The sequence below is a fragment of the Trichoplusia ni genome, chromosome 18 (genome assembly GCF_003590095.1).
Source record: "Trichoplusia ni isolate ovarian cell line Hi5 chromosome 18, tn1, whole genome shotgun sequence".
In the NCBI taxonomy this organism is placed as follows: Eukaryota; Metazoa; Arthropoda; class Insecta; order Lepidoptera; family Noctuidae; genus Trichoplusia; species Trichoplusia ni.
Window position 1 is genome coordinate 3294910 of NC_039495.1, and position 26742 is coordinate 3321651.

General features: G+C 33.4%; 1 protein-coding gene across 7 annotated transcripts in view; it reads left to right on the forward strand.

Moving 5' to 3' along the window:
* The first annotated feature begins 3972 nt into the window (after positions 1-3972).
* Positions 3973-26742, forward strand: part of LOC113503083 (homeobox protein cut) — a 133022-nt gene continuing 110252 nt past the window's right edge. For 3 of the 7 annotated variants that reach the window (XM_026884886.1, XM_026884888.1, XM_026884895.1), the window contains exons 1-2: positions 3973-5599; positions 21321-21652. In XM_026884886.1, the coding sequence (XP_026740687.1) occupies positions 21530-21652 (123 nt within the window). In that variant the 5' untranslated portion in view covers positions 3973-5599; positions 21321-21529. Of the gene's footprint in view, positions 5600-21320; positions 21653-26742 lie in introns of those variants that run through there. The other 4 variants (XM_026884887.1, XM_026884890.1, XM_026884892.1 and 1 more) reach the window with 3 other exon arrangements.

The following is a 26742-nucleotide window of genomic DNA, read 5'->3' on the forward strand; positions in this document are numbered from 1 at the left end:
TAATAAAATGGATTCAACAAAAGTTATCCATTTTTCAATCAGAAAAACCAACAACTTTATTGCAACGAATACCAAATACGTACTATGCATAGCATCTATTTACCAAAATCTTCACCTAAGCCAGCCTAAAACACATCTTGAACCATACATATTTAACTACAGTTAGCTAACATGGTCATAAAACATTTAGTTCCAGTAATTGTGAGCTTTTCACAAATAACGCAGGTAAACACAGGCCTCATGTGTGGTCTGACCACATACGACCACATTGCACGTAGTCTCTACATCTATCACTACTCTGTGACAAAGATGGTGATTATCAAAAACTACGCCGCTAGTCGCTGGATTATTGGATTGGTTTTCTTGTTATTATTGTGTTTATAGCAAGTATTCCTCTCCTGGACGACCAAACTAGAGTGAAAAGATTGATAAAACTTCGATTTTAGTTTGATTAGACAAGTGAACAGCCAATTTAAATATCGCAAGTTCACATCCACCCGGCACCAGGCTTTTCCAAATAATGTGCTTATTACAAAGTAATTATCATTATACATATTAAATCGGTAAATAAAATATCGCAAGGAAACCGGCACATCTGAAAAATTTTCAAGGATGTGCAAGAATCTTCAAAGGCCTATAATAGCCGGGGTTTATAATTCTGACACCAGGTAGTACATCATCCACAAATTCAAACGAACCAAGACAATCATCACTCCTCTCTTTTTAATATCGAGAAATGCCATTTGACAGCGGGACATTATAAAAAAAATAGAACAATATTTACTTAAGTCTTGTCAATACATCTATAGATTAACCAAAACAGATTTAACAGGCAATAATATACATTAATAGAAGAATTACACAAACCGTCCAATGTACGCAATGTGAATTACCATACAACGTTATATGCGACGAAATGAAGTCTTCACGACTCATAAATAATTAATACACGAACAGAATTCTTTCTAACACAAGTCGGTAGCAACTTTGATCTTAGGTGCAGCGCAAGAGAGGAGAGGTAGCGACATCTTTTGGAGAAAATAAGCTTTACAAATATAGTAAAGTATGATACGGAGAGAATACAAGATGTTAATCATATTTGTTTTTTTTCTGATCTTGCAGAACTACACAATAGGGATAATGACTATTTTTGTTCCGTTTCCATCCTGCAGTTTAAGCACAAAAATATACAAGTATTTATTATGTCCCGCAAACATAAACTGATCAAATTATGGTGAATTGCGTGAAGACACTTCTGTATTTACATTTTCTATTTGTTGACTTTTCTAACGCAATATCACATTGTCTTGCTTAAAAGCCTTAATTAAATCATTCACGTCAATTTGCAGATCAGTTCTTGTTTCAACAAAACCTCAGATTGTCTAAAGTCTCTATACTCGTCTTTACTCTCTATCTCTCACAACTTACTCCTAACCTTACCCAGTAGTGGGTGACTATTGTCAGGGAGCAGACAGACAGACAGACATCATTGTTACCGACACGATGACGCAAACTGGTTCTCATACAATCTCAATTTGATTGGACATTATGTCGAAGGGCTATAGGTTTGTTATTCAATGATTAAAGCTCTGCCTTAAAAATATAGCCTTAGCTTTTCATCATGACGATTACACTTCAATATAAGAATAAATACTGTTTCCTGGGCAGCACAATCGATATCTTTTTTATATAATTAAGTAACTTACAAAGCATAATTAAATATGGTATTTTCTGGTGATTTATGCTGGCCTGAAATATGCTGATATTCTTACAGTGGGAAAAGTTTGACAAAATCATCTAAAAGTCTGAGTTAATAGGGTTAAAATCAACACTTGAAGAATAGTCGATAAACTAAAAGAAATCTAAACATAAATTGAATGTATGCGAAATGGAAACGTACAGTTTTCTATCTGAAACCATCACACGTTTACAAGTAAATTTAGATTCATGTTCTATAAGCTCCTATATTCAATAAGCCCAAACAAGAAATTCAAATACTTGATTAGAAAATTCGCCTTTCAACAAAGAAACCCAATTCGGACTTCTGATTAATAAAATATAAAAAAAAAACAAAAGGACAATTTACACTTCAAAAAAGCCGCGATTTTCTTTCGCGTTAATTAATTCTATTGAACGAGAAAAATTCAAGAAACATTCGTAACCCTTTGAAAGGCGTGAAAAAAAATACAATCTACAAAGCATTTCTCATTAATCGTTTGGAAAAAAAATGCTAATAAATCATTTGGAAATTAATAATTAATAACGCAACACTTGGACGCGACGGGCGCTAAAATCAAACGTAAATTTTAAGAAAATATTTGCATAAGAAGGGATACTTTTTTTTCTTTACTTTTCTGCTTTTTGGCGTTCGGATCTCGATTTGAATGAAAGTTTATTGTGGATCTGATATGATTTGATGTTTTTAGTACGATTTTTCGGTTATTTTTGTAGTAACAAATATTACAAGAACATATCGCCTTTTTAAGTAAAATGCTTGAAACTTGAAAATAATCGTTTTATTTCGATTAGTAACTAAGAGTAGATTAAAAAAAAAAGTAAAACGCTAAATGTTCACGCTACATTTTCACAACCCATATTTTGGGAAACAACTAGCTCTAAAAAGGATATGCCAAATTGTTACACCACCCAAACATACCTTAAAATAAAACCGATTAATTTATCGAAATCAAATTTCTCACAGAATTAACCAGATCTACCCCTTTAACAAACCAAAACAATTCCCCAAAAAATTCACCTCCGCAAAAATGTTAAAACAAAAAATAGCCAAGGAATGTCCACAACAATTCTCTCTAACCCTTTACGAAGGGATCGAAACAGATGTTTTTAATATCGGAGAGACACCCTTACTTGTTTACAATCGGCCATTGTTGCTTTACTTACAATATTTAAACGATACTATTCAAGGCGGAATCGTTAAATCAATGGGAGTAAAAACTCGGAGGAAATGGGGAGAGTTTATGTAAAGAAAAAGAGGTTGATATTAAGACGCCTATGGGACCGTACATCATTCATTTTTGCGCTAAGACTCATCGTACTCTCAAATGTATTGAACTGACAAGACAAAGTCACATCACTTGTCGAAAAGGCAAGTCATTCTATTAAATATGAAGTTTAAAGTAATGAGATTGTATTTATGTGAGATGGATGCTCTGGCGTGCTAAGCTAATTTAAAACTATTGATATATTTTCTACTTGTTTAACATTAATAGCAAATGGTGAGCAATTAAAACAGTCACAAGAATATTAAAATGTAATGTATACGGAAGCGTTTAATCTTGCACTGAGCGCAGTCTTCTACGCCTCCCCTATTTAAAAGAAATTTTATTGAATCTGGTTAGACTAGAAGCTGACCCAACTTGCCTTTGATAAAGAAACATAGGGAATGCGTATTGGACTCTGCTTGCAGTTGAGACTTCTCTCAAAAGAAACTGTTCAATAGACTTTTTGAAAAAAGTAAAAAAAAAATTTTTTTCAACCGTGTACATTTCTTATCCCTACTTCAAATAGCAGTTTGTGATGACTAAGGTATACTATAATAACATACTCACAATTAACTCCTATACAATTATTTCATTTGGTACATAACCATACGACTTCTTAAAATCACAGTTTCCTCAAAACTGCACATATTCTATACCTAAATTAGATGACTCTCTTTTCCCAAAACTATTAGACTCACGAGAATAAAACGGTCATAAAACTCATGACGCATTTCGAAAACTACCAAGAATTGAAAACCATTTCTACAAACATATTCAATTAACACACTAATTACAACCATTTATATGCAATTCAGCCCATTATGAAACTTAATCTATTTTTCAGCACAAAAAACTATCATTTATGGTTCAAATCTAAGTTGAAATTCGACTTCTAAACGAACCACGCTACTTAACTTGAGAGATTTCAATCGTTGTCGTGGATAGCAGTCGGAAAATGCCGTGGAAATAGGGAAAAGCGCCGCACAACGCCATCTCTCGGGGAGGGGAGCGCAACAGGCTTATTAACATTTTCGCTCTGGTAATTAAGTGCGTGTGATAATGTTGTGTTGGTAACTAGTTTAGTTTTTATTGCCTTTAATATAAATTGGTATGTAGGAAATAACGTAGATGAAAAATTGGTACGCAATGTATTGTGATGGTACTCTCTCTGTATAAAGTGCCAAACAACAAATTGAGAGTCATTAATTTCATACTTAACTTCTGAACTGAATTAAATATAATCAGAATTATTAAAAATCTGTGTTCGAAATTATTTGTTGAATTTCAAAGTCAAAGCCTTTTAAATAGGAACAATTCTTATAAAAAAAAATCATCATTTATTTTTACGATCTACAAGAAAGTGTGGTAAAGTCCCCAATTATCGGCCCCGTTACAGATTAATACCCAAACGTTACACGAACAAACCTAGTAACCGAATTTCGGGTGGCGCGAAACAAAAACTGACCTACATTGACGCCCTACCGAGTTCACCCACCCCTGCCGCCGATCAGACCAGCACCCTACGTCTTGCCCTTACAGTTGTTCATGCACTTTCGATCATTTCAAGGTGATTCCGATACCGGGGACCCCTTTCTTATTCTTTTCAACCATCATTAAAGTTGCTATTGAAGTTTGAATAACTGTTTTTTAAATAAGACTAAAGGAAAAAATGTTAGAGTTAAATGTTTGAGTGTTTTACGTGTGTAATAATGCTTTTAGTAAGAAAATCTGATCAATACATTTTTACGTACAGAAAAAATCATTTAAGAGTGTTTGTTATGGTCGCAAGTGGGAGCTACAGAGTAAATGTAAACAAATGCGTGCCAACACAAACAGCCGCCGTGCGGTCCAAGAAGCGGGCAGTCGATCGCGCCGCAAAAAAAAGCGCATCCTATTATCGACTACAACAAAAGGACTTGTGCAGTGATACCTAAGTACACATCTCGATTCATCGTCTCGACTCGATCCGCCGAACCGATCCTATTGGCGCGCCCCACTGTCGCCGCGAGCGAAAGAGACGAGAAGCGTGGAATAGAGCGCGAGTGATAAAGAGGGAGACGGTCATCTTAGCTACCGAGTGGCGTCCCACTGGGCGGGGCCGCGCCAAGGAGTGAGCCTCAGATGCGCGTAGTGTTGGTGGGGCTTCGTCCGAAGGATCGCACTGCAGTCGTGTGTCGCGCCAACGACGCGCGCCCGCCACGCCGCACGCCGCGCCGCGCTCGCCGTCACCTTACGTAATAATAACTAATCGGATCGAAACCGTTCCTCCGATAATCGATTGTGATTGTAAACTGTCGATAATCGTACACTCATTTTTATTTATTTAAATTTTTTTCTCCGTTAAATCGGCCGTTTGTGAACTTGAGTTTTGTGTACACTGTGTCATGTTTTTGTTTTGTTTTCGCTCGGACTTAAGATTATTTTGGGCGTAGCTGACTGTGTTTCGCTTTTATTCAGTAACTTTATTGTTACTAGTGCGTGTGATAATAAACGATAATTTCGATAAACTGTTCTTGTGAATTTATTTGACTTGAGAGTGTTATGTGGACGTACATTGAAAATTATTGTGATTTTACAAGTCTCATCTGAGAGTACACGTAAGTGTTAATTAGTGTTATTTATTGTGTAAATATTTAGGAAAAGTGTGATTTTTATTTCTCATAGAGTAGAGTGGATAGTCAGACAAATATTTAAGTGTTAATGAGACAAAAAATCTTATAAGACAAAAAGTTGTGACTGTTTTAAATTTGTTTCCAAGTTCTAACAAGATATTAGGCCAAATGGAAAACGGAGTAAATTCTCAGAAACAACTCTGAAAATATTCAGATCACAGGCCAAGACCGAATGACAAATAAATTATAGAAAAAAAAAACATTCGACGAATCTCATTGCAACAACAAAAAATGTCAGGGAAAAATCGAAACAATAAATTAGTTCGAAAAATAAAATTCAGCTTCGCCGGCTGAGAATGCGTTTCTCATTAGAAAATAAAAAGTTAGAAATAGAGCAGAATGGATCCGATCGGTAAATCAAATGATCAGATCACAAGCAATCGAAAGTTTAATTATCTGTTTCGCGACGCGACGGTATTTTGCCGGCGATACAAAAGATTCTGTGATTGATTGGCCGATTGTTGGAGCTCTTACCCTACCTTATATTCTAAGGTTAAATTTCGAATCCTCGTTTTTGTTCATCAAATAATTATTTGAGTAATAATATTTATTTATTTAAATTTTAGTTTCAAAAGTTATAAATTGGGAACCTAATTTTAATTTCTATTCCGATTTAAATAAAATTACTTTGTGAGAAAATTATAAGTTATAAAAATAAGTCTATTTAAAAATCGAATGAAATTAGATAAGAGTGACTGTCTTGTCTACAACCAAAGAGATTATAATTACCAGTGCAGCAGGTGTGACAAAAATATGGAATTACCTGTTTCAGTAAAAATTAAAATAGTGGACTAGAAAATAAATATTTTGTAAAGATTTACTCGGACATGCATTAGATTAAAGTGTTGTAGTGTAGGACAATATTAAAGTAATATTTTCCTTCGATATAAGTTAACTAGAGTTTAACTACGAGATGAGAAAACCGGCAGGTTAAGTCGGCATAAAAAATCACACAACACCCGAATAGTAAAATAATCACACCTACTTCTAAAAGAAAAATATTTAACTGCGTTATATTTATTTAACCGTCAAAACATTTAAAAATATTATTTATGATTAATTATAAATGTCAAAACCACCTACCTCTTTCAAAGTTAAACAAAAAAAGAAAAATCATTGTACTATGATTATAATTAATGTTAAAATTATAAAAATAGAGAATGTACCAAAATTAAGTAACTTTAATGGTTCTCGTACAGATGGCGTTCGCGGGTCGTTGACCTCACGGCTTAACTGTTGAATTAAACAGAACTGTTTCCGGGCTTTAATTTTATAATTTATAATATCTATATCTCTGTAATTGTAATTTTAATTATTTTATTCGCAAATTATTGTTACAGAATGACTCTCAAATAATAAATTCTTATTATAAATTTCGTTTTATAATTTGAGTTAAAATAAAATAAAATTCAAATAATTATAATTTGATCAAATAAAATAAAAATTGATCATTTAATTCTTTGTTAGTACAAAATAGAATAAGTCATTCTAGGTTGCATTTTATTGAGTTGTACGTTCATATTATGCTACTTGCTAGCAAAAACTACAATATTCAAAGTACCCTCAACGCCGTAGGTATAATAATGAATATTAAACAAAGTCGCAACACAGGTGTTCTACAACAATATCAATTACAGTAATGCCAATTAGTGTTGCAGAAAAAACTAATCGATTCTAAACAGTATCGATTAACAGTGAATCGAATAACGTAAATACGTGATAATGTGAGATTTTTCCATTGTTAGGGTGGCGTATTTGTCTTTTTTTCGTCGTGTGAAAATATTTTTATAACTCGAATGAATGGGATATGAACGCACTTGTTTTAGCGTTAATCAGCTTACAATTTCTTATTGACAGTCTTGTAATTGGGTTAGAGATTGAAATTACAATTACGAATTCTTATGTTTTTAATTGACGAGAGATTTTTTTTATGAGTAAATTGTATTAAATTAAAATATTTTGTTGGAGATCGTTATGATTGGATTTTCATTTAACTAAATGTAACATTACTGAGAGATGGATGGAGAGCGGAAAGAAATACACAGAATGGCTAGTAAAAAAAACTTATTTGAGTAAAATATATTAAATGTTTAATTTAGAACAATTTCCTTAAAAAATACGTGACCAATATTTGATTGAACTGTAAAAGAAACTTCGTCTTTAAAAGGATTTATCTTTTCCCCTCACTCACCGCATCGAATATGATAGGGGAGCATGAAAGACAATAATTTATCTTTTACTCTTACGTATGGGCTAAGTCCGTAAAAAATCAAATAACAATATTTATATTATAATAAAGTTTAGAACCAATTTTAAATGATATGAGAAGGTATTAAGAAATATAATTATTTATAAAATCAGAATAAAGTAATTTTATTTACTCAATTGAAATTAATTGTTAAGAGAAAAAAATCACACGTTTCCTAAAAGATTTACCTGTAGATTTTTATGTTTTAGATTTTATTTTTAAAATAAATGGTTCTTGCATGGGTTTACTTTTAAAGAGTTAGAACTTATAGTTTACGGCGCTATTGAAAACAGTAAATTGAAATAAGGTTATCTTCATTTCACACATACGAAATTGAATTTTCGGGCCTGATAGAAATTTATTATGACACTTACTATTTTTCACAGTTTTGCTTGTACATAAACTTAAGCAAAGAACAGAAATTGGATTTCAATTAACGCCGTTTGCATTTATAATTAATACCTACAAAAATACATTAAAAGAATAATACACATCAAGAATGCTGAAATTCGACCTGAAAAGAAAAAAACGTGACGTGTGTCACTGTTTTCAAACTATAATTATATAATACCTATCAATTGATACCTACAGTTTTGTAATTTGATTTGCTATAGTGTTTAATTTTTTCCTAGCTATGTAAAAATGGCTTTTGTGACGTATCTTCAATAAACTTCGTGAAAGTTCTATCGAACGTATTGGATTGCTTCTGGTTTTGTTCTGCATGCCTTGTCTGATATATTTTTTTTTAAGTAAATTAAGTCTTTTTTGAAGTTTAAGATTACCGTAAACGAAATTGTGTTTTGATCGGTTTGGTGAATTGTCTGTCATAGGACAATGAACATACAGGTTCTTTTTAAGTTTTCAATAGTATAATCGATATAAAAGAATAATTATTTATTTGTCATTTATTTAAAAAAAGATCTAGATTTTTCTTAATCAAAATCTTCTGGAAAGAGCTAGCATAGTGTCTATACTCAAAGCTCAATTATTTTCTAAGCGATTATAATATGGTTTTACCAACAAATGCGTACGACTACCTTCAATTCAAAAGCTTTATGGGACCAATTGGCAGATATTTCACGTTTAATAAAAAAATATTTACAAAATCGGTTACTGCAGTCTGAACGTCCGAGGTAACAAAAATGAAAAAAAAATACAGCAGAATTGACAACAATACATCATTTTGACAACAATGGTAATTATCACAAGTTAAAGAAAACACTTGTTATTCTAGTTAATTACATCTGTATACAGTAATAGTTATTTGGAACGATGTTCACAGATATTGTTAATTGATTTAACATAAGTACTTTTGTATCATACAGTGTGTAACATATTTATTTATGGTGTCCTCGACTTGTTGTCAGGAGATCACTTTACACGTACTTTGGTTAATAATTATTTCAGTACTTACTAAAATTATTTCTGTTATAATTAAGAGTTAAATTGAGATACAGTAAGCAAATATAAAACCTGTTTAATTCCTATCTCGTACTAAGGCTATTTTTTTTATTAATCATAAAAAGAAAAAAACACCTTTCCTTGGCAGCCGGCAAAAAATATATGTTCCGATTAGTTAGCAAATTATTTCATTATAATTCTACTATTTTGTCCGTAACACTTAGAAGTACCTCTGCCCACCTTTTCGGGGAATCCCGTCGTGATGGTATAGGTACTGATTGTTTTGCTGACAGTACTACGAGGTACGGTTAGCAGCGTCCAGTACGCGTGGGACGCGGCCGGCCGGGGTGCTCCCATATCGTTCGATTTCTTACGTCATTATTAGTGTTATACAGGGTGATTGGTTTTTGGTTTGGCATTTTTTTTTGTCAGGCTTTAGGTATAGTGTTGGCTATTGATTATTTTAAATGTAGTCTTAAGTTTATTTGTTGAAGAACACTATAACATTTTAATTTAAAAAAAATTAGAGAACGACTTAGTATAAAACATTCAGACACATATCCAAAGAAATAGCGATTTTTTACAAAAAAAAAACGGTCACCCACATAACTCACCCAATTTATTAAACCATAAACAGTTTTAGTTCAAAACTATAAAAGATTACTGAGAGAAAAAAAACACATATCGCATGTATGTAACTACTCACCAACGTCACAACTGAAATAAAAACGTCTTCACTAATCTGAATGAAACGTTCTATGTTTTAAAAATAAAACAAATCAGCCATTGGAACCGCCCGAGGAATAACTTTCATTAATTAGTTAAATCACATACGTTTTCACAGGAATTTCTTGTAATAAAACCATCAAAATTATACCAGTGGAATACGGAATGTTTTAAACAAACATACATACAGACATTTCCCGCAGATTCCTCGAGTAATTCGCTATCAAATGCTTTTAAACGCAATTAATGAATTTCGATACGAATTGTAAGTAAATATTTATGATAAATGTCGTAAAACTGGTTTTCAGTTTATTTTTATTTGATATTTATAAATAGTCTTTTATTGAGTAGTAATGTAACATGTGTAAAAAAAAACTTATTTTTCTAATAAAAAAGCCAAAGAACATGCTATGATAATTAATTTTCTTTCCATTATAAGTGTGATAGAAAAATATAGAAATAAAATAAGTATTTATTGACCCTCTTTACACCACACTCGAGTTTACAGCCAAACTTTTTTTGTATACAAAAATATACGTTTTTTTGCTACATTTTTTTTACATTCACAATTCGCTGTCTTCGCAACACCCTGTAAGTGATACAGCGTCCAATATTGTTTACTTTAAGTTTATCTGCAGGACGGTAAGCGGAGCCGCAACGCGACTCCTGCGCAGATCAATAAATATCAGCTATAGATCTCAACAGGATGTTTGTGGGAACTTGCGAGATATTTTATTGTTCACTCTAAGTACCATACCTAAGTACTTATGAAGTTTAATTAAGTATGGAATAAGTAACAAGGGTTTTTATATTTGTTCTATTACAAAAAAAAAATAACGGTGATATGGCTGTCTTGGGTTCAACTCTCGACTGTTTTTTATTTTATCTAGCCCTCTGTGTCCCACTGCTGGGCAAAAGCCTCTCCCAAATCTTTCCACAATTCTCCGTCCTGGGCCTCATGGTCCCAGATTGTTGTAAAATTATAATTATTTCTCTAAAAATCTAAAGTATTTTACCTCAGTTCTATCAGAAGATCACAACTTCCACCTTCTTATGGCGATGCAAGTAGAATCCCACTCCTTCTTGAAAAAGTGTTAGAAGTATTAAAATTGCTTCATCTCAGGTACATCATCTTATTGATAAACAGCTTTATCAACGGATGTTTCCAGAAGACCGCTAGTCATTCATGGGACAGTAATAATACACCTTTAATTGTCACTCACGCCCTGTGACTGCGTTTGTTTGTGATATGTTACACCGTGTTGTCTAAGATATAGGCGGAAGCGGGAGAGATAGCGATGGAGGGTAAGGTTGTTGCAGAATAATTACAAGTGCTGTTTGCTAAAAGGTATTACGATTTATAATACCTTTCCTCATAATTTATGAGGAAATGTTGTTACTGCATTGAGAAATTTCTTGTAGTTTCTAGAAACTGATAACTTGAGTCAAATGTTAAAAGGATCTTTCGAATCTTCTAGTCGAATAGTTATCTTTCAGGTTTCAATCTTCACATATATTAGTTTTGAGATACCTTTTTTACCTATCCCAATATGAAAAAAGCAAGGATTACAAAAAAAGAAACAAAGCGTGATAAAGCACGACACAAAAAATCCTAATCGCTTCCGCTTATTCCAAACACCACACTTACTTCCTCAATCAAGCTCCCCAATCAATAACTACACTTAACACTCTACAATACAGTTCAATTTCCAATGCAGCAACCGTGAGAAAATATGCCAATACATCACTTGATAAGAAAATGGTGATTAGCGAAATTTGACACGATCAATGTTTTTTTAATAATAGACAGTTTAATTTGTTCGAGACAAAGTTTGTTATTCATATGTCATTGATACTGTGTTGTTAGTATAATTCCGATAATTCAATGTTACATAATAATTGTTTACTAATAGTTTTTATAGGAAAGTTTATGTTGGTGACGTGGAACTAACTTACTTTTAATATCAGTTTAGATCTGAAATAAAAAACTTGCTTCGTTTTCTTTGCGAGTGTAGGCATTATGTTTGTATTTTCAATTCATCTCAGTAACAGCGTTAAGTAAAAATTATAGATCTCAAACTTATGACGAGTATTAGACGACTGACAGACACATACTGATACTTTTCTCAATTAATATATTAATACACCTTGCTGTATAAAATAGAACTTTAAATTGAAAAGGAAGGCTATTAAATTTTCTAATGAAAGACAATGTCATTGATAAGGGTCGCTATATAATAAAAAGCTTATTTTACAAAGATCTAATTGAAAGCATCTATCATGAGTTACTTCTCTCAAAACACTACCCTTTAGCGGTATACTGTCGTAATAATACAAACAGTGTATTAGACAAGGCGTGTATCTGATGTAGTCTTTAAATCTTCGCTTCATATAAATAAACATATAAAACAAATAAACTATAATCACACCAATAATTTCTCAGTAACCCGTTAATAATAAAAAAGAATATTCATTGATCCCATCCTTTAAACACATGTGCATATAGACGGAGACACAGCTATACGTGGGAAAGAGAGACAAATACATTTTTCTTTTTTTTTTCAGCCATCGGAGGCACCGATTTCGCCACATGTTCGATGCTTTGATGGTTATAAAATTGGTTAGTTTAACTCTGAACAAATAAAGAAGTTGTTTCAGCTTTAAAATTGACTTCGATTATATAGTCTCTCTGGGATACTGTGTTATCCAATAACACAGTTTTCAAGAACAAACAATCAGCATTTTATCTGTAAAAAGTTTAAGTTAACTTGAATTTGGTGAGACGTCAGCCAACCACAGCAAAACTCCATTAGCACGGGCAGTCGGTAAAAATGTGAAGGTTAAGATACCATCCTCATGTCTTAAACCTATTAAAAAAAAACAACAAGATTCAATGATAATAAGAACTTTACAACAGCTATTGTGTTACAATTAAACATAAACGTAAATGCAAATAACAATCTTAGTGCTAAAGAAATAGAAGCCCTGTCGATAGCAAATCACACAAACGTGACGTCAAATATACAAGATGTGGACTTGATGTATCGGGCAGGAGTCCAAACAAAACACTAACTAGTTAAAATAACAGCTCTAAACTAAACAAGTTTAGCAGTTGTGATAATAATTGTGCAATACACGAAGTACTGCCAATAGTCAATAGTTTTGATCTTAAGCCAGGCACAAATGTCAGATGTTGTATAATGATATTGATGGTGAGAAAATAAATATTCATTGAAGAATGTATAATACAAATTTTAAATGAAATAAATGTCTGCCTGCTAAGCGATGATCATCAGTATCTAGAGAAAGAGTGAGTTTTGATCACCACTATTGCTCCATTTTCGAATCCAAGTTTACCCATTCCAACATGAATGAATAAACGTCAATAGAATCATTCTTGGCAAAAGATACATCAACAATAATTTCCATTTTCTTTTTCAATAACTGATTCCTTTGTCTAAGAACCCAAGTTAGTTTCACCTGACTCTCATTCCGCAACGGCCTATCTGACCTCCAAATCCCAATTACAGGGCAATACGTTATCTTGAGACAGCCCCAGATTCATATGATTTAGTTAGACCATTCGGTGTATTAATATAGTTATCAATATGTTTGCCTGTAAATCACGTCTAAATATAAACCTTTCAGTCACCTGCCGTTCGTTATATCATCTGCTACATATGTAGCAAGATGTATAGAGTGTCTGTTTGTCAGTGTCGCAAGACCGAGCCAATCTGTGTCGATAATAATTCTAGGAGAATTATTAACTGATTCGATGTTGCATCTGATGGATATAGTAGGTATTGTACTAGTCATACCTGGATGTAATGGAAGAGGCAGAAGTATTTTATCAAATAATGTGATCACACATTTGAGATTATGTTTTAATTTTAAATCTTTTGGATTAAAAACAAATGTATTAAGTCCGTCATGGTTTAATCAACAAAGAGATTCCATTCATTTTTAATCCTGAATTCAACTTTTAATTTTGTTCTGCTAGTGCCCCAAATTGTTCTATTACTTCTACATAAGTTTCATAGGTTACAAAAACCTTAATAACTTCACAATAAACTAGATAAATAATAAAGTCACCAAGATACAGTTGTCTTTATTGATGTTCCGCCGCTGTTGAAACTGTCTGTCCCAAAATATACCGTCCCACGCGAGGGTGTAATGACATATTACCCCGATTGATGGGGAATATGGGGAAGCCATGGATTTATTGAAACACTGCATTTGTTTTATGTGTGAAAATATCAGTGTTCCAGTGTTTAGGGATTGATGCGCATTTAACTTTATATTTTGACGGTGTTTATGAACTTTTCTTTATCATAAATTAGTGTCTATTCAGTTTCGATATTAGCTAAAGAATAATATTAATAGTATAGCCGAGTAGGTGTACCTACCGAATCCGTTTTCCTTGAAAAAGTCATAAAAAATCACAATTTTTTTTGAGAAACACGTTATAAGAAAACATTAAAAGAAGAAATTTGAAGAGCTAAACGCTCTATCTATGTTTAATTTATTTTTGTGCGTGGGTCAAATTTTCTAGACAAATTGTCTCGTAGGTACATATCACCTTAACTGGTACTCATTAACTCTAACTTCGAGTAAAGCACTGTCAAGTCTTTGTATTATCTTGATTCTTTCATCACATCCTTTCTTAATTATGATATCCAAAGACTCTTGTTCCTCATCTATCTTATTTGTTACATCATTGTAAGTTCAATATCCATTTCGGCCATCGTGTTTTGGTCATAAACAAAATTTTTACAGTCGTCTTCCCCTTTCTATTGAGTTTTTAACTACACCATTATGTCAGTAACACCACGTTAAGTTTTAAATGAATTTTAAATTAACCAATAACTATACCCCAGTGTATATTTAGTGTTATAATTATTTTTTTGGTTAGTTAGTTCATTTTGTTGGGTGATTTAGAAGTGTCGCTTTTTGAGGGCTTATGTGAATGTTTGTTTATCGAAATGAGATTCTGTTTCCATCAGGGATATAAAGAAAATATGAGTTTCGAGAGCCAATACAATCAATTCAACAAAAGTCTTTATTGATTATATTGGCCTTAAAAAAACCATGTACCTTAGAACAGTCACAACGCATCCGTTAAGAAAACGTAACCGTTTGTCGTTGTGACAATTCAAATAAAATACAAGATCTAATCAACATTTATTTTTATCCCACAAAAAAAACTTTTATTAATATAAAAAATAAATACCCTTGTAGGAGCTATGCTTACACGTATTATATTTTAATAACCTATTCTTGTTAACACAAGAACTAGTCGTAAAAGCGAAAAAGCTAAGTACTGGAACTAATACAAAGGCGTGTAGGCTGAAGTCCAGGTGGGTAGTTTTTCTTCAGCCTTTAATTACAGCCTAGTAACAGTGGGTCATAGATTCGATCCTTAGATAAAACGCAATCGATCACGTAGTGTCATGAGTAATATAGAACGTAGCGTCGCGTGTCAAGCTTGTATGTGCAGTCGAATACAAAAGTGTAAAAAGAAAAAAAGTTTTTTTTTTAATATTGAATTTCGTTTTAAAGAAGTACAGTTGAGATTTAAAATTAAAAATGCATTTATTTTGAAGCGATTAATAAAATTTGTAATCTTGATGTTTGTACCTACTTTTATTAAAAAAAAAAACAGTACGTATTTCTTTCCAGTCTTAATGAAAATTTATTTACAGATATGCATGCAGCATTGCGTCAACCAAAAAATAGTAAAAATCTAAGTTTCCGAAGCGAATTTTTTGAAAGTAAAACCCCTACGCCGACGATATAACTGCGGCATATTAAATTTTAACACTCTCGCCTACCAATGGCCGTTTTGCATACAAATGCGTTCATAAACAGCAATTGGAAATGCAATAATGCACTGAACATTACTCATATTTAATTAATTACCTGTTCAAATACGCGATAATTTTTGTAATTAATGAACGCTGATGACAACCTCTTGGGACATGTTTACTGTGTTTTAACCGACTTTGAAAAAAAACTTTGGTGTTTTATGTTTCATACAATGTATTTTTCTTTCACATATTTTTTCTCTCACGTGTTTTCAATACTATATTCCTAATACTGCACTAAAACAACTACTTACAAAACCACACAAACACTAGATAAAAATTTCTAACAATAATATTTCCTAACACTTTTCTGCTTTCCAGTACATTTTTTCAACTTGACTCATTCATGACAATGCTTTTTCTGATCGTTCAACAAGCTCCAGTAATTGTTATTAATTATTAACTCCGATAGTTACACCTATTATTGCATGTTCTCCATATTTTACATTCTTCTCATCTCTTTAATATTTTCTGATAATGTTCATAATAAGGCCACCTCGAGTTTGACTTGTATAGGCCCTAATATAGGCCCATCTAAAAGTACCTGCCTAAGATTGATCGAATCTGAGAATTCAGAAAAAAAATGAGAAATGCGTTTTAATAATAAATTCACATTATCAAGTAGGTAACATTATGAAAAGCATCAAACTATTAAACATAATCTCACAAGAACAGTTGACAAAAGCGTTTTTGACATTTGAACGGTGCTTCAGTATTTTAAATTCCGATTGAAGATATCTTATGAAAATGCGTGTACAAATATCTACTTATTTCTGTACTTGTTCCTCGCGATTTCGCATAACCAACAAACATTATTGGCCTATTAAAAACCAACGTAAATATCAATGAATGCTCGACATTACTGCGTAGAGACACTCCGAGACCTTTCCAAAACGACACACAATATTTATACTTTATACAATTTTAATAAAGAATACTATGACAATAACATAATAGCGAGTGAAAAAGAAATTTACCACCGCACCTGCTTGTGATAAACACACACGCAACTCGATACAACTGTATCGATAATCGAGCATTTAATAATCGAATGGCGCGTCACTATCGTGATAGTAGAACGTTAAAAAGTGATGTACCTTATCGCAAGTGAAATTGAAATTGATCATTTCCTAGAATTCATTTTTATTGGAATGATAACCGTTATTTGTCGTTCGGTCAAGTAATTGGTTTAAAGTTTTTTTGTTGATGAACTGAACATGCTTGGTGTTAGGATGGATGCTTTTTATTAATACACGTAATTTATAGTAATAATCGAGAACCATGTCGACTACATTATGAGGTAAAGACAGCTTTTAGTGCCTATAAACACGAAGATACTATATCTCATAAAATATTACCAACATGCTCCTTGGATATGGTGTTACAGATATATTAATAGCCGACCACACATTCGAACTTTAAAAACTATTTCAAAAAAACAGTCAACTGCCACAAATCGAACACCACAGCGTATAAAAATTTAAATCCATTCAATAAAAGAACACTCGTTTTAAACCAATACGACAAAAGGGCACTTAGCACACGTTCGAAAACCGCGCCGCTTCGCAAAAAGTGAAAACAAAACCCATCAATCAAAGAACAGAAATGAAATAATCGAATTGCAGAACGTCGAGCGTAGTTCAAAGAGCACAAACGAAGAACCGCAACAGATTTAAAAAGTGAAAATAAAAAACTAAAATGGCCGAACATGACTAGATAATATCTGGCACAAAGTTCGGTGTCGATACGGAACAAAAGGAACACGGAAGGGGAAGGTATTTAGAAATGGAACGTTCAGAACGCGCGCGGTGGGAATTGATTCATTTTGAATTTCGAAGTCATTTTGTCTTACTCATTGTTTAGTCTTACTTTTTTATTGCACTGCACTGGCGATTGTTATTCTCGATTTGATTGCCAGGTTTACATTTTTAAAATTAGAATTGCAAATCTTTGATCATGATACTTTTTTTAAATCATTAAGTGTCTTCACAATATTAAACCTCTTTTTTATAGATTAGCTCATAAATGTATTCAAATAGAGAGGTTAAAATAACTCTAATCGAATCAAACCCTTGTTTTTCTCTTATCCGTTGCATGTGAATAAATAATTAAGTTAGAAAGTTAGTGAAAAAAAACGTCAAACTAAAAGGCATCGATTGACTACTGGCGAACTTTTGTGTCACGAAACCCAACGTTTTTGATGCACGATAGATTTTTACTGTTCGGTTCACTATTGGCGCCAATTCTTAATTTACATCCCGATGGCTAACAAACAGACAAATTTAAACCTTATTCATTTCTAATAGAGTTTGTCGGGGGTGTAGGGGAGTGAAAAGGTGTCTGTATTCAGATTCCTCCGATATATTTTAGAATTTGAGGGTATTTTTTATTTACAACAGTGATAAAAATGTTTGCGGCGTGTATTCGTTCGGATATTGTAAAGTCTTTGGATAGTCGTAAAATAGTTTTTAATGGTTTACTAAATCATTATAATGATACTCTGGCTTGCATGGAAAGTATTATAGGAGCGATTTCGTTAATAGATATTAAAAATCTTTTATGTTAGTTTTTATAACAGAGGTCACTTTACATTTTATTATTGCTTAAACATTATCTTTTTATCGATAGATGTGTCCTGCATTAAAAATATATGACGACATCTCTAGTCTAAAAAAAACTGAAAAGAAAATTGATTCCTGTGACATGACTAATATTTCTAAGGATTTGCTTTAAAATGGTGTAAAGAGGTTAGTTATCTGTCGTTGGCACTCCATTAGCTGTCGCTAGCCCAACACTAGTCAACAATCCCTTCAACGTTTTCAATTACCCGCCAATTTTAAACGTACAAGTACACGACACAAACCACTTAGCGACACGGCAAATTTACAATTCTAATATACAGTTAATTTATATTATATTCCGACGTAGACATATTTTAGGATTTTGTCGAAAAATAAAGTTGTTAGCCACTGTGGTAGGGGAGAACGGGCGAGCGGCACGCGACCGAAGATCACTATCGATGACAAACTTACCAATATCTATTGAATAATCAAATATTCAAATAAACTAATCCTTATACAAACCCACCTTAGGTTCTATTTAAAAAAAAAGCGAGCTGTCAAACTGCAAACATAAATAAGCTCACGCCGCTCACGGCAAGACGTTCGATTTTTAAAATTGACAGTTCAATTTTTTTTTCACTTAGGTAGCGCGTTAATTAATTCAAAGGGCCATTTCTTTTTTTATGAGTGTGTATATTGTAGAGTAACAGAATTCGATCAAAGTTTCCGTTTTAAAAATAGTTAATAGGAAGCCTTTTACCGTCGATGTCAATTAAAAATAAAATATTCCGTTTATTGGCCTTTAGAATGAAAGTGTCAACGTCACTTAAAACTGTCATTTTGACTGACAAAATCTTGTCAATTAAGTCAACGAACTGTCAATAATGCATTTTAATGTATTTTCATAGTATTAAAAGTTGTTTTTTTCTGCATCAAGTATTTTTCCATTGTCCATAATAGTTCAGATTATAAGTTATTCGTGTACCACAACGTTAAATACTTGGGGACGGTATAAACCCCTTGAAAGCGTTACTAATAACAACTGCAGCTTATCTAGACGATCTGACCTCCCTTACTAATGAATATTAACTAATATCAACCGCTGTGAAGTGAATCGCTACGGCTGTATGTTTGTCACTCGGTGACTCACTTTAAAATGTACTGGAAATCTGTTTTTAAAAGGGGGTTTTAGTAACAGTTTTAGGTATGTTACTTACTTTAATTAAAAGTTTAATGTGGTTAGTTTAAATGTGATTCATGAATTGAGCTTAAATCGACTATAACTGAACAAAACTCAGTCATTTTTTGTTAGCCTATTGATCTACTAATTCTATTTTCATATTAATTTATGATAAACAGCATATTAATTTATGATAAACAGTCATCACCAACCAATGCTCTCATCATGTACTTTGACAGACGATTAACTACGCTCTGTGTTGATCTACACAGCTAGTTCCAAATTAGTCCGGATTGACATACATTGCATTACACGTACGAACACGTACAAGCGATTACCTAACTCAATCATCAATGGACACTGCAGCATAGACTAGGAGCCCATAGTCTATGCACCACTGACAGTACAGACATAGGCTAGTGTTGTCGGCATTGTCGCGCTAAAATAATTAACATTAGCAATCGATTCGTATAATCGGCTAATCGATTCAAGGCGTGTAGAGTTCGTGCGGCCGTGTAATCCTGTTTGCATATCGGGTAGCACGAAACTCCCGCACTTATCATGTTTATTGATTGACACGGCAGTAATTCAACGTACCAACCCCACCGGCTAACTTACGGGCTGCCGTACAAATTAATAGTGAATAGCGGGCCTTAGAAAAAAACTGTCAGTTTCCTTTTTTATTAAAATGTAATAATTCCGATTTATTTAGAAATTTATAGAATTATTGATAAAATTAAATAATTAATTTATATTGTTTTCATTCTAATTTTAAAAGGCTTTATTTCTTACATGTTGCCTGCCTAAACGTAGTGTTACCAATTAAAACACCTACTCATTCTGAATAAAATATGTTTAATAATTACGTCGAGATTATATTCTACTTTCTGGTAATAAGTTCTTGGAATAAATATATTTATTTCGCTTCAGTGTATGCCTTGAAGCGGCCTCACAAATTCACAGGTAGCAGTTTACGGCTTTTGTTTGGGTGGCGATAAGTTTTTACATGTTTTATTATACTATTTACTATAACATGAACTAAATAAAAGAAACAAATAAGACTCAGAACGAAAACGAATGGAATAAAACCTTTTTCTAAAGAACTTTATGATTTGAAATTTGAATTGTGATTCGATATTTGAATCTAGATGCTATCGGACTTGAATTTGAAATGATATTGTTTTTTTTTGTGTTCTATTTTTGAAAGTTAATTTTATAGTTTTGGGATTAATTTAGCAGTCAGTGGGTATGAGATAGGTATTATAAAGGAACCTGTTTGGTTTGAGAGTATAATTGCGCAAAGGTGGTGAAAAGTTGCCGCGGCCAGCCCACGCACCGACCTATTTTAGTATAACAACTTAAGCACAATACCGTATTGATTCAGACTATAATTTTCATCATAACTAGAGTTATATAGACGTACAAATTAACGAGGCTAGGTAACTCACGACGGTCATTTTTCATACATTTCCATTGTATTTCACAATCGTCTTCGTTCCAATTGTTCTTTTCGATCCACGGACCTGTCAATTTACTTTTTCGACTATCGCTTTGATCAAACTTTGCAACCAAATTAGTTTCGACACGAAAACCGAGTAGCCGATTGTCTACAGACAATAGAATCGATGTAAAACCTTCCCCTTTCAATCGCCTTTTTCTGTTTCAGGCTGAACAGCGCAACAATAAGAAAGTAAAAGAAAAAAACATTCGACACGCGAGGCAAAGGAAAGAACAATCGATCGCCGAGTCAACAATCGATTCGAGTGAGGTTCTATAATTTTTGAATATAGAATGTGTCGTTGTGTTCGTGTGATGTATAAATTGGAAGCGCGATGTTGATGTGGTCAGTATGAGCCGGGCGTGAGACTTGGACGGATGCACCCCACGGGCGCGGCCAGCCTGCCCGCCGCACCAGAGGCGGAGGTGCAAGCTATGCACTCGATGGACTGGCTCTTCAAGAAAGAGAGAATATATTTACTCGCGCAGTTCTGGCAACAGGTAAGCATGGAAAGCCAACTCTACTGAAAAACTAGTCAAAGCCTACGCTCATACAAACAGCAGGCAAACGAAAAACAAAGATACCAGAACAATCTAATCAGCAATCACATTTGAAAAGAGAACACTATCCCAATCAAATAATCACATCCACAAAAGACCGTTCCAACAACATTTTCAAATTACGAACATGTATTTAACCCTGCGAACGCGACACGGGGTCAATTCTACCCTCGCAACTATTAATATTCAAACAATTGAATACCGATAGATATTAGAGAACAATGTAGCAACAAAATCAATTAATAGTTGGGCATTAAGGACAATTAACCTGTACCCACGGGTCGGAGCGACCATCGAGACGTGATTATTGTATTGTCTCGTATGGTAATTGTGATTGGTGTATTAGCTATCTGTATGTGTACATTGGACGCGCCTTGATTTAATAGATAAGGCCTTATTCTGTGCGTTAGACTAGCTATTCAAGAAATTAGCTTGTAAGCTTGTAAAAAGGTTTTGTTTCAAATTTAATAGATTTATCGAAGGAAATCTTCAATAAGTAAGATATTACGCAAATATATTCAAAGAGGAAAACTTTGATTCATCTCTAACTAGATAATAATAGATTCTGAAGAAGCTGAATCAGTTTTAACATCAAATAAACAATTACAGCAGTACAATAGTTAGATTTGATCTATTGCGATATTCAGATCCTATCTTCAATAGTAAGGTTAGAGGATGTAAGAACGGAAACCAGTTATATTCACATCGATGAGTCGAAATCATTACGTAACTAAAGCTATTAAAAACATGTATTCAAAGATTAATTGTCTGTAATAGACGTTAATTACTTATTTGTATATCTTCTTAACTTTGGTAATTTGTCAGGTTAAAATGACTAAAAACTTATTTCAAAACACCTACAATGAATATTGAAATAATTGAATACTAACGAATTTATAGGGTTGAAAAACGAAGACGTATTCCAAATTCAAATCACGAAAAAGAAACGAATGGAATTTCGATTTACAAATATGGTTTTATATCTAAGTTTTAAAAATCGAATAGAATGCCTCAAGGAAAACAAATAAATACCTAAGTAGTCAGCCATAGATAATGATTGGTGATCTGTGACACGGCATTGGCTATGTCAAACGCCATTCAATTACTCGTAACCATTAGACACTAATGTATGTAATATTGAATAATAACATCGATTCTGAATGGGACACACGTTTGAATTAACATGTAATGGAGAGGATATCACGGGTCAATATGGCCTCTCGGAGAATGTTAAAGACTTGCCAAGATAATGATTTGTTATAGGCTGCATTTATTGTTGATTTATTATTATTTGTTGGATAATTTACACTATTATCAACTAAACCTCTAACGTCTTAAATCTTGCACAAGTTCATCATCATCGTTACAGCTGAAAGACGTCCTCTGCTGAATTATATCCCACTGTCTTATTTATTTCAAAATAATTGTAATCATTTAAAAAATCTATTCGAATGCCTGGTTAATTTCTGAAATAAGAACGTCCAAAAACAATAACATCTTAATTCCAAATTCGAATTACAAAAGCGATTCAAATCTAAACAACTTACAAGCAGCCAGCAACATTGAATTCGAAATTCAGATCAATAAAAACAATTCGAAATTCAAATCGGAACCCGTATTCTAGATTTCGATACGAGACAAACGACAAATTAAGTAGGAAAGTACGAACAATAGTCATATAAGCGCTATGCGAAATAAATATTCATTCGTTCACGGAAAGCTTCGCCGATTCGTCCCAGTGATACTAAATACATTTGAATGCTGCTTTCTGATACTATTGTTAGCCCTAACAAACCAAGTAAGCCTTAACATTGATTAAAAAGCATATTTACATACAAAATTAGCATAGTCCGTGCCTCGAATTGCACTTATCGATTACAAGCAAGGACGTTTTGTTTTAATTTCATAGTTAATTTTATGATGTTTCTCTAGTATTTTGCATATAAATGCTTTTTAAGGTTGTGTTTGCGTGTTTGTGTTGTGTGTCAGTGCTTATAAGTATGTTGGAGTTTTGAGGGCTGCCGTGTTAATATATTGTGTGTGTGTGTGTTGAAATATTTATTAAGATCCTCTATTTATTGGTATGGATTGAAACAGATAATTATAAAGCTTGAAATTAACTTCTGTAAAATCAACTTACAATTAAAATCAAGCTTTATAACGTAATGATAGAGCACGTTTTAAATCAGCATCTGTGATTTAATCGATGCAAGACTATATTTAAATAAGGCTAGACATCGTATAAAACACAAGTAATCAAATGCAAAGATCAATTACATTTTCAATTACAGAATTCATTTGCAGACATAAAACTTGTACAATTGCTATCAAAACCAATAGCTGACATAAATGAATGAACTAAAACATGATGTCGTTCACTCATCCTTATGTCATTTCCATGTCCGTCATTACGCCGCACCGGTCCTTTCGTACTGCGTTTATTGGAGCAAAGGCAGCTATTCAACAGCCAGATAAAACTAACAATTAACGTCAATAAAATCCTTGTGGATGCTACATCACTTTATTGTCACTGTAATTGAATAGAACGAATGAGCTTCGATCGAATCGTTTATATTTAGCGTGCTCAGCAAAAAATAAGGATGAGACAAATAACCTTGAAGTTATTGTCTCTTGCACGTCTCGAAAGCAAAAACTTGCATTGACAGACAAACAAGCAAACTTTTGATCTACGACGTTCCTATTGTTCTGTTATTTGGCACAAACGATCATTAGTATAAATCTTTAAAAATTAAGTGTTCATTATTTGCATTGCTGTGCATTTATTTGATATATTTTTTGTGATAAACTCAGTTAATAAATTCTTAGCAACTCATTAGTAGATATTATTACGTTCGCATGCAAAAACTATTCACGGTAGCGAAGCACACTCGCAGTTTCCAAAATAACTTTAAATTTAAAAATTAAACTTCGAACGCCGCGTCCCGAACGTTAATTAGTGTTGGCCGAGGAACGTCACCGCAAACATTCGAATTTCGACGCCGTAATTAATCGACTCGATTCATCGGCCGATCGTATCGGTTTGGATCGTAAAAAGAGCATTTCCCTACGAGTCGCAAGCGGAATGCAATCGGTTCCCACAGCCTTGATGTCCCGAAGAATGTGTCCCGTGTCCCGTTTAGAGCAAAAAATCGCGTGCTTTCCCATGCCTACGTCAGTTCTGGGTCGAATAGTGACGCCAGCAAGGACGTAGACGCTATAAAAATAAAACAGAACGACTCCTCTTTTTCTTTAAGCAAATGAGCACTAAGTGTCCAAAGTTTATTTTTAGAAACTTTTTTACTCCAATTATCTTATTATCGTGCAAAAACCGAAGCCTCAAGTTTCCAAAAACTTGGAATTTTGTGGCGCGAATGTGGCCCGAACAAAAACTGTAACCTGTATTTAAAAATCGATTGCAACCAAAAAATTGTCACTGACAAATGATTCGAACGCCTTGCGGTTGAAATTACGAATTCAAATCTTCGAATTTCGAACAAAAACCGCCATTAACCGACGGTTGTTACCTTTTTTCGGCTGTCAATGATTTTCGGGGCTAATCGTGTTTTTTGCCGATACGTTCGAGGCTAATCGATGCATCGCGCACACTAATTCGATTTGCGCCCCTCCCCCTTCATCTATAAGTGGGCGTTACCTATCGATCCTCTAGCTCGATCATTACCATAGACTAATCAAGTCCATCAAACAGTAATCCCGTGATTTCAAGCTTGATGTTTTTGTGATTGGAACATAAAACATGGTTTTAGTTAATGCCGAACATAACTTCGGTAGCGCAGAATCGAACATTAAAAACCGCGAACGATAAACGAGCGGCCATCACGACGGCTCTCGATAATTTAATAAAATACAAAGAAAAAAATAAAGAATCGATTGTAGTTGATGGCCGGCCGCACGAATCATCTGTGGAACATTCAAATCATCAAGCGCTGATGGTTTTTTAATGGTATTTTTCACAATCGGCCCGATCATTGATGGTTATTAGGTATAGGCGAGTGCCCCGAGACATGAATGTTAAGACTTCGACACAGTTAACACCGCTTCGCGAGCATCACTTACGCTAATCTGATCTTTAATCCGACTAGATAAAGGGCATAATCGTGTATGCTGATCAGTTATTAGTGGTATTTCCATGTGGTCGTGCTCAGCTGTGGTGGGAACATCTCCAAAGGCCTGACGCGTCACACAAAAATTATAAGAATTGTTAATGTCGTACAAAATAGAAAAGTTATTGCGTGACTCTCGTTTCTTGTAAGCCGACAAGATTGCTGGCTAGAAAAAACTGTGAAACGATTTTGCAACATTCACTTATGTTTTAAAATATTATGAACGTAAGAAGTCCATTTAAAATCTAGTAGTAACAATAGCAACACGGGTAGCATCCCAACGGGGCGGCGGTAGAGTGTTCATTATCATAATCTTAACCGCTTTCAACTGGTTCCAACTAATTTCCCGCTCGCCGTCGCGTGTTTAGTCGAGAGTCGACACCGTACTAATGTTTGTAAACACAGCACCGTGAATGAATGTATCGATATTTGGTGGTACGTCACTATTGATAGGCGTGTGTAACTGTGTGGTGACTAGACATAATCGAATAAGAATGAATGAGTGAATGAATTTTCGTGAATGAATCGTGATAGGCGATGAGAATATCTTTTGATAGTAAGAATATCTTATTTTTTATTGAAAATAAATAGAGTGGAAAGTGGACATGCGCACTTAATATATATATATTTTTATTGGATGCACAAAAGTAACTTGTTTACTTAACTGACAGTTACTGGAAATTTTAATCGCAAAAAATCATTAAACAGTATTTTTGATCGACCAGTGGACCGACTCAAGCATATAAAACGATTAATTTAATTAAGTGATTCTAATATTTCAGTTAAATGCCATTCACAGGCCACTAAACAAAAGACAGGACTTTCTTTTTAAATTAAAAAGCTGTTACAAGCAGGTGTTTGTTTAAAAATAGAATGCAATGACACCATGACACCTTTAACGCATTTAAA